We start from the raw sequence: 12,809 nt of genomic DNA, 5'->3' as shown, positions 1-12,809 counted from the left end.
TGCACTTAACGAGTTGTCACTGATAGACTACATTAAAGACAACTGACACATTGTCTCTAAATTACGATGAAGCCTCTGCGTTATATTTTATATGGCTATATGACTCCAGGTAGATGACATTGATTGTGTCACAAAAAACAGGGAGGAAAAAAAAAGCTCAGAGATGCAAAATCTACTAGCAGACAAGATAAATTGTGATTCAAATGTTACAGATCGACCAGGAATCATAAGTCTAAATAAGTGGACTTTTATTGGAAACAACCAAAAGCACTGCTCATAAAAACCTCAGATTTCCAAATTAATGTTTTCTTAGTAGAAATCTACGGTGCCTTGCAAAAAGTATTCTTGCCCTGAAATTTTTTGAATGTTAAAATCATTTAGTTTTCTTTTTTTTTATGGTATATACCAACAAAATAAGGCATAACTGTGATGTGGATTACAGATGGTTTGTATACAGCCTCCACCAGTCTGTAATTTATAGAACGACCTTTCATTGCCAAAGATTTTCAATTGGATTTGGATCTGGATTTGACTAGACCATGGTTTGATCTAAACCGGGGTGGCTGATTCTAGTCCTCAACATTAATTGTCCTGCGCATTTCAGATGTTTTCCTAGATCAGGGGTCTCAAACTCCAGGCCTCGAGGGCCGCTGTCCTACAGTTTTTAGATGTGCCACAGGTACAAAACGCTGGAATGAAATGGCTTAATTACCTCCTCCTTGTGTAGATCAGTTCTCCAGAGCCTTGCTAGTGACCTAATTATTCTATTCAGGTGTGGTGCAGCAGAGGCACATCTAAAAGTTGCAGGACTGTGACCCTTGAGGACTGGAGTTTGAGACCCCTGACCTAGATTAACATACATGGATCAAATGACTGTCACTCATGTGGGATCATCTCTAAAACGTGCAGAAATTAGCTCTCTAGGACAAACTGACCTAAATTATTCCAGTTAATCTTTGACTGTCTCAGTATTGTGCTGGCTCTAGTAGGCTATGTTCCAGAATTGCTCTGTAGCTTGTGCAATCCATCTTTGATGAACTTTGACCAGTTTTTCTTTTCCCTGCTCAAAAAGTGTTCTTCATGACAGCATGACGTTGCTAACCCCCATGTTCCAGGAGGTTGGTAATGATTTCTGAGTGAAGCTCCAGTTCTACATTTCTGCCACAAGTAGAATTGTGCATGTCGGCTCAGAAAGGTTAATGGCATAATCTGAGGAGAGCACCTTCTTCCACATGTTTGCTGTATCCCCTACATGACTTGTAGCAGGCTTTAGCAATAGCATTTTGGTTTTTCTTTCATGACTCCACCATGAAGGTCGGACTTCTTGGTGGCAACCTGTCAACAGTTGGTTGCCCTGTCAACAGTTTTCTCATCTGTATTCTGGATCGCCGTAGCTACTCCAGAGCTACCAGAAGAAAGTGTATATATCTTAAACTTGGAATATTGTTTTATATCTAACCCTGCTCTAAATTTCTCCAGGACTTGATCTCTGACCTGACTAGTATGATCCTTGGTCTTCATGGTGTTGTCTGTTATTTGCTATTCTTTAACAAACATCTAAGGCCTTTGCAGAATAGCTGTGTCCTTATTTAAAGATTAAAATAAAGCCATTTATTTTATAATTGTTTTTTAAAGATGGTTGATTGGTTTGGATTTTATTCAAAGGTAAGCCTGCAGAATTAAGCCATTTTAATTGTGTTATTTTAATTTTACCTCTCAGTTATGCACTACTGTGTGTTGGTCTACCACAAAATCCTATGAAAATACATTTAACATTTTCTCACATTCTTTTGAATGCGAAAAAATGTTTTTAAAGGGTTTGAGGATAGTTTTGCAAGATACTGTAAGACTCCTAATCACATATTTAGTTTTAAAAAATCAAGTAAGAAAAGAATCAAACACTTTCTCTCATTTCCATCTAAATAGTCACTTAACTTAAGCTGAAGAAATTGTTTATACATAAAGCAAGGAAAACCTGTTGTCACAGGAGATCCTGACAAGACGGCAAGCCTTGTGAATGGTGAAATTTTATTCTAGTTGCTCTATAGAGAGAGAAAGAGAAAAGGAGAGATAGAAAGAGAGATAAACAGTGCCACTGTACAGAAGAGCTCTTGTGAAATCCACACAAAAAAATATTGTTTTTACTCTTTATAATTCTCCATGATGATGTATTTCAGTATGAATTTACAAGCGATTTTTACAAGTGTAATTTCTAAATATATTCAAAATAGTTCCTTAAAAGTCTTTGAGGAAGTATCAGTTTTTTCTCTCCTTTTTGTTTTTTTTTTTTTTTTAGAAAAAAAAGCTCTATTCTTACAGCAAAACAATAAAGAAAGAGGTCTTGTATCTTTGGAGGGATAGCAGACTCAAAGTTGAGGGTTGCTTTTTTTCTTCTTCTTCTTTAGAGTTGAAGTCCTGACACACATGAAGGAGACGTAAGAGAGAAGCAGAGCTGGTGATACAATATTTCTCACCTGCCTTCAGAGAAAGAGCGAGGATGTCCCATCATCCCAAGCCTGAACCCCCAACTTCCCGTCCCCCCAACCCATGCAACCTGTTATATCACTGGACAAAACATGGCCTGATAACAGCCAGTCCGCCAGTACGGGGGAGGGCCGCAGAGAGGGGTCAGTTCCTCGCCTTCTTCCTCAAAACAGCAGCATCTTCATTGTGTTAAACACAGATATATATATATATATTTTTTCTTCTTCTCTCAAATATGTATATACTCACATCTGGTTACAACGCATTAGTGATTATAACATCATAACCAAAATAAACAAACAAAATGAACAAAAAAGAGAAACGTAAAAACAAACTTATTACATCTTGGGGTTGCATGCCATCACCTCATTAGTTATCATTAAATGTAATTAAAATACATTTTTTGTCATTTAAAAAGAGCAGGGTTGTCATCACAAGGGCAGGGTGTTTGGGTGCGTGTTCGAACGTAAGACGGCATGAGCTTACTGGATGGTTCTGCAAAAGTTGAACAAACTCAACAAAGTGTTGTGAGTCCATGAAACAAAATGGCGCGTTGTTGATATTTTCCATGTGCATATTGTTCACTTGACAGCTCACACAGGCAGCATGTGGAGATAAATATGATAATAACCATAATAAATATGCAGATAAATGCAAAAAAAGGGGCAAAAGGGGGGGTTTCAGTCAACATCAGGGATACGCTGTTTGGGGAGCAAGGAGAGGTTCACTGTAGTATCTCAAAAACAGTGATATGACAGAGGTTGTTAAAAATAGCAAGCAGCTGAAACACAGTGGCTAATGCAGTCAAGTACAGAGAGGAGGGACAATCCCATTATTCCATATGAGGATAGCTTCTCAGAATTCATTCTGTGAAGGGTGCTCAGTTTGGAAAAAAAAAGTAGAGCTGAGAACATCTAAGCTCCCTACCACCTTCCATTTCTTCCCCTCCTCTTCCTCCTTTTCTCTCTCAGGTTGCATGAGCTCCAACACAGAGCTAAACTGGAAGACCTTGGACTGGTATAGTAAACAGGAGAAAAGTTTCATTCTGCGTTGTGGCCACCATAAATTGTAGCATGTTTATGTTTTTTTTTTTCTTTTTAAATAATATATTTTATATATTTTCTACAAAAATCTGTGGCACATTTTGTTCTGTTGCTACTGCTCCTCCAAAATGCACAGAATCATCCTGAGGTATTTTTATTTGATACAATTTGGCTTAGTGGATCCAATCAATCAAACAAATCAATTAACAAAGGTGATTTCATGAGTTGTCTTTTTTCTAAAGTGTGCAATTTGTACAGCTTTATGCTACAAAAAGTTTGGCACGAGTGAACATGGAAGTATATACACGTATGTCTCTTTATGCAAATATCAAAACATGTAAATAAACAATCAGATTAATCCCACCCCACCTCAAAAAAATGTTTTGGTTATTATTTCAAGCTTGCCCAAGATCTGTCATGCACAGATAACACTAAATCCCAACAGATGGATATGTGATGGATGAGTATAAAACAGTGGAGCCTCCTTGGATCCAGTAGCCCCAACCCACAACCCACCCAAACAATGGTGTACAGAAAAACAAGGGATCCATTTATAAAAATTCTTCTTCCTAAAGAGATCTCAATTACTCACAATGTGAGAATAATCTCCTTTAAGACTACAGTGTTTAAAGGGCAAATATAATCATATTTGTGAGCCATAAAATCTAGAATAGCCTATGAAATCTAAAGTATAATCATAAATTTTAAAAGGACATTTTAATCACCAAAACGTCTTTTCATACCACTAGTGCCTTTTGATGCATATTCAACACATAACATGGAAGTGGCCTTCCGGTGGTAAAGCTGGTAGCACTGTTGCCTAGCAGGACCTGCATGTTCTCCAGGATTCTCAAACCTTTTCCCACAGTCCAAAAACACAAATCCTAGGTTAACTAGTCTCTAAAATAAGCTCAGGTTTGGAAATGTGTGCATGCATTATGGTTTGTCCTGTGTTGGCCTGTGATTGACTGGCTACCTGGTGTACCATGCTTCTCGCCCAATAATTGCTGACCCTCCCCTTGCAACCATGCAAGGATAAACAGATAAAGACAATGGATGGATATGGGAAGTATATTCCCACCATTTAGTGGTCTCAGCTATGCCCAATTATGCTTAGTTTGGCTAATTTACAAAATTGACAGTACCTAATTGAGAATGTGTTTGACAGCAAAAAGAAGTACCATCTGATAATGTATCAACAGGATAAACTGTGTCCAAAGAACAACTGCTATCCATAAACTTAACTCTGGTTACTTATCAAAACATGTCAAATAGTGCGTTTGAACGCACTGGCAACACAGAATAATGACAGAGTGAGCATTTTCGCCATTAAGATCATGTTGTAAACATTTTTGCCTGAAGTTTATGAAACAATTAAAATCTCCATTCAAGGGAAGGCACACCCCAAACCTGAGACAAGAGAACATATTTAAATGCTAGAGTTAGGAAAGAAATCAGTCAAACCACTAAGGCAGCCATAGCTCTTGTTAATGAGTATAAAAGTTTTTATGCAAGAACATGCTTTCTTTTACAGTGTTTTTTGCTTTTTTATCTGTACTCTGTTAAATCAAAAAACACCCTTGCCCGTCTTATTTTCATATTCAACTTGTTTTTTTGTTTTTTTTACCTGACTGAGCCAAATGAAGGGGGGAGCGTTTGACTGTAGTTGTAATCTAAATGTATATCAGTATATTTACCTCCCTCTAATCCACTACCTATGCAACATTAGCGTCAAATGACATTTAAGGCTAAACTACAACTAAATAACTTCAAGAGTTTGGTATGGTATGTTTGGAGTAACGTCCTGACTTTTGTCTTACTGTTGTGTATTGAAAACTTTCAGAGGAAACCATTGACTGTTTACATGGAGAAAAAATAACTTGAACTTCCATCTGAAAGCTGCCAGAGTGTTATTTTTTTAAAATTAGATTTATTGCGACTCTTGACTTTTTTTTTCTTCCTATGTTGAATTACATGTAGAATGGATTTGCAGAGTACTTTTAAAACCCCCATTTGTTAGCGGTATAATCTAGTTCTCTCAGAAAACATTTTCCTGACTTCCTTCGTAGTCAGGAAAAAACTCAAACCAACATTTCAGCTGTAAACTTTGGTATCAATGCTTCTGAGTTCAGAATTCCAAACATATCTTCATTACTCTTTAGCCACTTTTGACCAACATTTTGTCTTTCACAATATTTTTGCATATTGCTCTATTTGTCATGGAAATGAATGGAATTATCATGACATGCACGGCTGAAAACGAATAACAATGAATCCTTTTAAAAGTGATGATATATGCCCTTTAAATACTAATAGACTGCCAATACCTATTTCAGCCAACTGAGAATAAACTTGACTTAAATAAAAAAATAATAAATGTGAATTATTGTAGATCACACCATTTATGACATGTAAATGAAGGAAAGGAAGAAGGAAGGGATCATCAGAGCTTTTTTTTTTTAGCTAAATACCCTGTTTTCAGTGGCAGAGTTGTCAAAAGACAAAATTATCCCTGTGCTCACCACAAAAGAGGTGATGGCGGACACAGATGTCATCTTTTCCCTCTTTGTTATATAATCTTTATTCTCTTCCACAATTATCTTTACAGGTTTATTATGTTTAAAGATCAGAGATCAAAGTTTGTGTTGTACTATATCCATCCAGCACCTCTAACTTTGCCCTTTTCAGAAACATGATAAATATGTGTCTGACTGAGTATTTGTGTGCATTTTCTCTTGTCTTGAAGGAATAAAGAATAAACACATGCAAAATAACCTACTACTCCTGATGATTTTTTTTCAGTAAGCTATGCCTTTTTTTCAAATGCAAATGTGGGAGAGAGTTTCTTTTTAAACTAATTGCTATTGTGCTACCAAATAAGCAAACACTAAAATTCTACATAGATTTTTAATTTTTATAGCTGAATAGAATAAAAAAGTAAGACTTTGCAATCATTTTATATGTGCAGTGCCAAGAATGAAATGCCCCTCTGCTGTCTAGAGTTTCTATTCTTGTCTTTTCTCTATACAAATCATTTTCTCAGTCTGCCTTCTTTCAGTTTGTAAACATTATTCCTACATTGTTCTCATCACTATTGTGTTGCTGACATAGTTGTAAAAAGTAGAAAACCACAACCAGCAACTGACAAAAACAGCCAGTTGATTACACTGATTTGCTCACTTTTTTATCCTCTTTGTGTTCTCCTTCACTCTCAGGTGTCGTCATAGGTACATCTGTTAGCGCAACAAGTAGCAGACCATTGGACTAGCTCACTATTTCACCTTTCCCTTCCCAGAATGCCTATAAGTCTAGTTCACCCATCTGGTTTCCTTGTCAGGCCCATTCTCGTAGTGAGCTTGTCAGTGAAGGTGGAAAAGAAAAATGGTAAGAAGGAGGACATTATAAGTATTATCTCCTTTTCCACTGTTTCTTAATCCTCCTTAAAAAAAAATCACTACCATCATCGCCTGCACAATACACTCTTCTTCTAATACCAAAGTAGGAATTCTTCGATAAAGAAACCTAATACACCAATCCCAGAAATGGCACTATTATGTTCTCTTCCTCCATTTTAAAACCGTACAGCAGAGTGCTGATCAAATATTAAACTGATTGGTACATGGGAGACAATGGGCAAATATGGTGATATCATCTGCAAAGAGAGTAAGAGCAATACAATTAGTCCCAAGTGGGCCAGAAGTTCTTTTTTGAGCACAATGTCAAAGAGAAGAAAAATGGTCAGGTGGCTATGACATCCCTTAGTGGATAACATAGTGATAAATTATAATACAAACCCAGAGAGGAGTTAGAGGGAGAGAAAACATTTCTTATATCAACTAAACATCTGACTCCAGACTGGGAATTTTCTTATACACCCGTCTATTGCTGAACTGGGCTGAGTTTAGGACACCCCTTGAGGCTGGGTATGCACTAGTCTTATTGGCTGAGTAAGGCATCACATGCTCTTTATTGTACATGTCATTAGCTATCCGCCCATCCCTTGAGCAGTATGAAGAGGTGGATTTAACAGAAGAGCGAAGATTGTTCGCATCATTGCGTGTTTTGATGGGAGCTGCTCCTAGGGCCAATGAAGGAGAACCTACTGCCAGCTGTTTGTAAATGTCAGAGGAGCTACGCCCATGGACCAGTCTGCTGCTGGTATCATCCCTCAATGAGTGACTGAGGAAAGGGTTTTCCGAGCCATGGGTTGGGTACAGGGACTTGCTCCTCTTGCTTTCCTCAAGGTTATTGTTAAACAGCATTGATTTAGACCCAGTGCCAAAGAGTCTGCCGGAGTAAGGGCGCATCCCAAAGAGATTGGCATAGTGGGAGTCAGATGCTGAGTCCAAGAAGCGATCCTTCTCCTTGAGGCTGACGCTGCGTGCTGGTCGGCCCGGGTCTACATCCTTGGGCTTTTCGAGCATGATGTTGTCAAAGGAGTGCTGACGATTTAGCCTCAAGCGGTTTCTTTTTTGGACATGTGGCCCATCTGTCTGTGGCCAGTATAGACCAAACATTTCGTCTGGCTGCTGCTGCTCTTGGTGATGCATGGTGGGGCTAACCAAGGGATCACCAAGAAGCTGGTCCTCACTAATGTCATACAAATTGGCTGTGTGAAGGCATGCATCACATCGATTGTATGGAGATCGCGTCCCAGATGCTGTGGCAGATCCTGTAGCAACGTAAGACCCTCCTTGTTGGTAGCTAGAGGGTACTTTGGACAGGCAGGATCGGCAGTGTGTCTGTTTGTAGCGGTCAATGGATTCATGAGGGGACAGGGAGATATTTTTCTCTTTTAGGCTGTAGTGTTTAGAGTAAGCCGAGTCTGGCAGAAGATCTGAGTCCGTGTGATGCATAGGTGAGGAGTTCAGATGAATGATTGGCTGCTCACACTTTCTATAGTTATCACTGTGGTCAGAGTAAATTTCAGGGTAATCCAAATCATCTGTTCCAAGACCATGACTCTCACGGTAGTGAACGGGATCTGAATGGAGGCTCATCTCCCTGTCTGAATCAATTGTGTAGATTTTCTCTCCTCCTCCTCCTCTCCCACTTTGGTTGGTTCCACCGCTGACCTGCTTAGTTTTTAAGTAGGACAGCTCCACCTCACTGCAATCCCTAGGGTATTTTGACGTCACGGATCTTTTTTTTAAGTTGTCCTTGGGTTTCAGGTGCTTGTTGTTTTCTGGGTCCTTGTAGGTGGCTCCCCTGCTTGAACAGTCAGAGATGTCGGAGTGGGCTGTGTCTTCTGGGAGGTAGCGCTGTGTCTTCATGGATATTCGTGGATCGGGCATTAGCATGTCAGGCATCGGAGAAGGCCCCGGTGGCACAGAACGCAATGTGTCGGTTGACTTTTTCCACAAGGTTCGCTGAGACTTTGCATTTGTTTGGACCGTGTCAGCACTCACTGCTACCTCCACGGTATTTGGATTGGCATCATTCAGGGTCAGGGGATGCTGCCCACCTTGAAAAATATAGTTGTTGAGGTGGTCTTTGTGGCGATTTGCAAGATAAGACTGAAGGTCACCGGTGTCCCCATAGATCATATCTTTGGGAGCGTAGCTTCTGTTGTCAGCATAAATGAAGTTGCCTTTCTCTGCCATCATGTCCATGATCATGGGACCAGCTGAGTGCATGAATTCTCGTTTAGGCGAGTTCATGCGGGAGCCACTGAGGTTAGACATGTTGGTCATCTGTTTCGCAGACTTAATGAGCTTAAGCATTTTGTCCTGGGGGCTGAAGTCAAGGTCTGTCTTTTTCTTCATGTCAATGTGTACTCCATGGATACAGCTCCAGATTCCCTGCATAATACACATAAATAAAGAAAAGATGAAGAAAATGAGCAAACAGAAAAGGGATAGGAGAAAATTAGGTTAACATATATAGTATATATATATATTATCCCAGTCTTTGCTGGTATATAATTGGTTATAATTGGTATAACTGGTACACCAATTATACCAGTCTTTGCAAACACTCAGATGTATGACAGTTTATTAAATGCGACCATTGTTTGCTCTTCTTAAAAAAAGGCAATTTGACTAAGTACGTGATTGATGGAAATAGATTTTATTGAAAATATGACTAACCAACAGATTTTCAAAGCGTGCCCTCATTTTGTTCTTAAAAAAACTATTCTACCTGTGTTATTTGGCTGGACATTCTAGATTTTACTACAAATTCCATTTCTACTGCACAATGAAAAAATAATACACTGTGTAATACACAAAAATATTAGGGGTGCCCAGATAACCACATCACAAACAATTTCATTTTTCTTTTGGAAATACATTTATATTCCCATATCTCCAATGACTTGGTCCACAGATACAGTTGGAGTCCCTTTTTGTAAGCTCAGCTTTTACAAAATGATGTTTCAGACTGAAAAAGAAAAAAAGAATCTCTCTCATAGTTAATGGAGTAGGTTACCTTTCTTCATAGTGTATCGGCTGCATAATCAAGGACGGTTTTTCAAAGGTGAAGGTGCATTTAATATACATTTGAGAACAAAATTATTTATAGCTATGGCAGATTCAGACTTAAGGCTATCTTGTAATTTTATCAGCATGATTCTTCTGAATGTTTTGTAGTGACCCAGTCAGTGTCCTGACTTAAATGTGAAAGAGAATATCTGGAGGGATCAAAAGATTACAGTGACGAGACAAAAATACATTTTCAAAATACCCGTGGGAACATGCAAAAAGATGGGCATCAGTTACAAGATGGGTTTGATTTCTATTCTATATTTTATATAACTTTTTCAAAATGTATCAGCAGTTGTTTTTGGTCAATTCTCGATTTAAAGTTATTAAAAAATTAATAGCATAATTAGAAATTAATATGAAATTCTGGGATATATGGACCTCTGGTTAAAGGTAGACTTAAACACTCTGGTCTTACTGTAGCTAACCAACATGTCAGCTTCAACATATCTGGACCAATGATACCTGGAACTGAAAGTTTGTGTAGTTATGCAGTTTTCAGAAACACACAAAAATCTTTTGACTCATAGGGAACTTTGAAAGCTTCCAAACTACATGACTGGTTAGTTTTTCAAATAGGGAGAATTGAACAGTTACTTTATTGGAAGGTCGAATCAGTGAATTAGTCACATAACACTAGCTTGCTAAGAGATCACTGTTGATAGATGTGTCCAAGGGAATGCAAACAATCCCCCAGCAGTTTACTGGCAGTAGTCACTTTTTTACTTAGTGTGTTATTTTGTGCCACCAAAACTGCCCATAATACTAAAAAAAACACTCTCCACAAAGGTGCTGTAAAACATCAATAGTGATGCAATGCATGAGACAACCTTTTTCTTTTTCTATTTTTCCCTCCATTTCTGTTGCAGTACTGCTGGATTTGAAGGTGAAAATATGCTAATAATTAGCACTCATGAGTAAGTTTTCCTCCACAAAAAGTAATCAACAAAACCCTCTACATGTTGGTTCCATATTCTGCTTTAGATGTACTCATTAATAACCTTAGGTTGTTTTTTTTCTTCTTTGTACATTTGTAAAGAATGTCTGCATAATATAAGCATCAAAATGACATTTAAATCTGAATTCTCATAAGTGGTAAGAAAAAGCGTCTCCCTTAAAAAGTTTTTCCCTTTAAGGTTTTACCGCCTCCTCACTACTTGCCAATGTTAACGATTCCATACAGAGTAACACTGCTGCAAATAAAGTGCAAAGACACTGCAGTGGTTTTAGGCATGCATGTCCATGTCTTTTGTTCTCACACACAATGAGGAAAAATGCTGACCTTTCAGCAGAATGAGAGAGAATAAATTGATTAAGTGTGGGTTGCTGTGGTTTCATCCAAAAAACAGGCCGCAATTAGGGTCTATTTTTGTCAATAGTCAGGTCTGCCTCGTGATTCCCCCTCCCGCCTCCATCCCCATCCTTGCATCTCATCCTATTTTGCGAAACCCTCCCTTCCCTCCTGCTTTAAAGTTAGTTAGTTTTGCACCAGATATTTTGTCTGTAGGGAAAAAATAACCAAACCAGGCCTGTTTGACCCTATATGTGCCACATTAGCCATTATTATGACTGAAGTAGTTCATTGTACCTTCTTCCTTGATCATTGACGCATTACTACCTCCATATACTCACATGTTTACAGACTGAACTCCCTGTTCCTGTGAACCTTTGGCACATGCAATAACACATCATGTTGATAGAAAACTTACCCTGCTGATGGAGAAAAGAAGCCCTGGCCTGCCAGAGCAGACTCCGGTGAAGCAGTATCTCAGCCTCCAGTAGAAGAGATGCTCCGAGACAAAGGTGATGAGGGAGAGTCCCATTGCTGTGGCCAGCATGTAGAAGACCCCCGCCATGTTGTCCACATCCAGCTGACTTGACATGACTTCGTTCTTCTCATTGTGACAGATTCCTGTCAGCCACTGGGCCTCCAGTTCTTCCATTTCACCTAAAAAACAAATGCAATGGAGTAAGACCATTCTATGGCCTCCAGGAATTTCCTAGATCATTCAAACACCACAAGACTGAGGCAAATTTAAACAACCTTATTCCAGCACAATTTCACTCTTAGTACTTGGTAAATAAGTTTTCCACTGCTGCTTTCGCCACCGTCTTACCACAAAAAAACCAGCACTTGTATCATATCTGCACAAGGATTTTTGCTTACAATCTGCAGGATTTCCCTACAGGCTTCTGCGCCTACATCATCAGTTTCAGCCTTCCTGTGGAGGAGCAAACAGCATCAGGACTTTAATCAGCTTATCAGCAACATGAGGGGACTTTCTGTACAGAGATCTAAGCATCACCAGGTTGGATAGTCCAGTGCAATACTTCAGATCTCTCTACACATGTTTCGGTCACTAAAGCCAGAAGGATTCATGGATACAAAATGCTAAATCTGATCACAGTAAACTGATAACCTGGAGGTCATGAAACAAGACGTTTTTTTTTTTTAATTGCACTAAATAATTTTTTGTAATTGTATTATAAAATCTTATTGTGCTGGAGTTTTTTTGGACTCTTCCACCAGCTCCCCCTTCTTATTTTCCCGCATCATAACTGAGTACACTTACAGTATATAGTTTTTCTTAGGCAGCATCAGGAATACATTTAGCATTTATACTAGAATATGAAGCGTGCAACTTCCCTCATTTAAGCAACCAGACTGCATGGGCAGTTTTTACGTGTGTGCGCTAATTTCTTTGTGGAATCTTTATTTCATGACAAGTTTAACCTATTCTGATCTCTATGAAAATGGTTTCAGAATTGAGTGTTTTGAGATGATGGGAAGTTTGAAGAA

The 12,809-nt window shown here is 38.7% G+C and overlaps 1 protein-coding gene across 3 annotated transcripts in view; it reads right to left on the bottom strand.

Moving 5' to 3' along the window:
- Window positions 1-231: 231 nt before the first annotated feature.
- grin2aa (glutamate receptor, ionotropic, N-methyl D-aspartate 2A, a) overlaps window positions 232-12,809 on the bottom strand; it is a 168,526-nt gene continuing 155,948 nt past the window's right edge. For 2 of the 3 annotated variants that reach the window (XM_032586856.1, XM_032586857.1), the window contains 2 exons: window positions 11,719-11,957; window positions 7,364-9,328 (listed from right to left, as the gene is read on the bottom strand). In XM_032586856.1, the coding sequence (XP_032442747.1) occupies window positions 7,364-9,328; window positions 11,719-11,957 (2,204 nt within the window). Of the gene's footprint in view, window positions 9,329-11,718; window positions 11,958-12,809 lie in introns of all 3 variants that reach the window. The other variant, XM_032586855.1, reaches the window with a different exon arrangement.

This window comes from Xiphophorus hellerii, chromosome 16 (assembly GCF_003331165.1).
Source record: "Xiphophorus hellerii strain 12219 chromosome 16, Xiphophorus_hellerii-4.1, whole genome shotgun sequence".
Taxonomy (NCBI): domain Eukaryota; kingdom Metazoa; phylum Chordata; class Actinopteri; order Cyprinodontiformes; family Poeciliidae; genus Xiphophorus; species Xiphophorus hellerii.
Note: the sequence above shows the minus strand (reverse complement) of the source record. Positions and strands in the feature narration are given on the sequence as shown.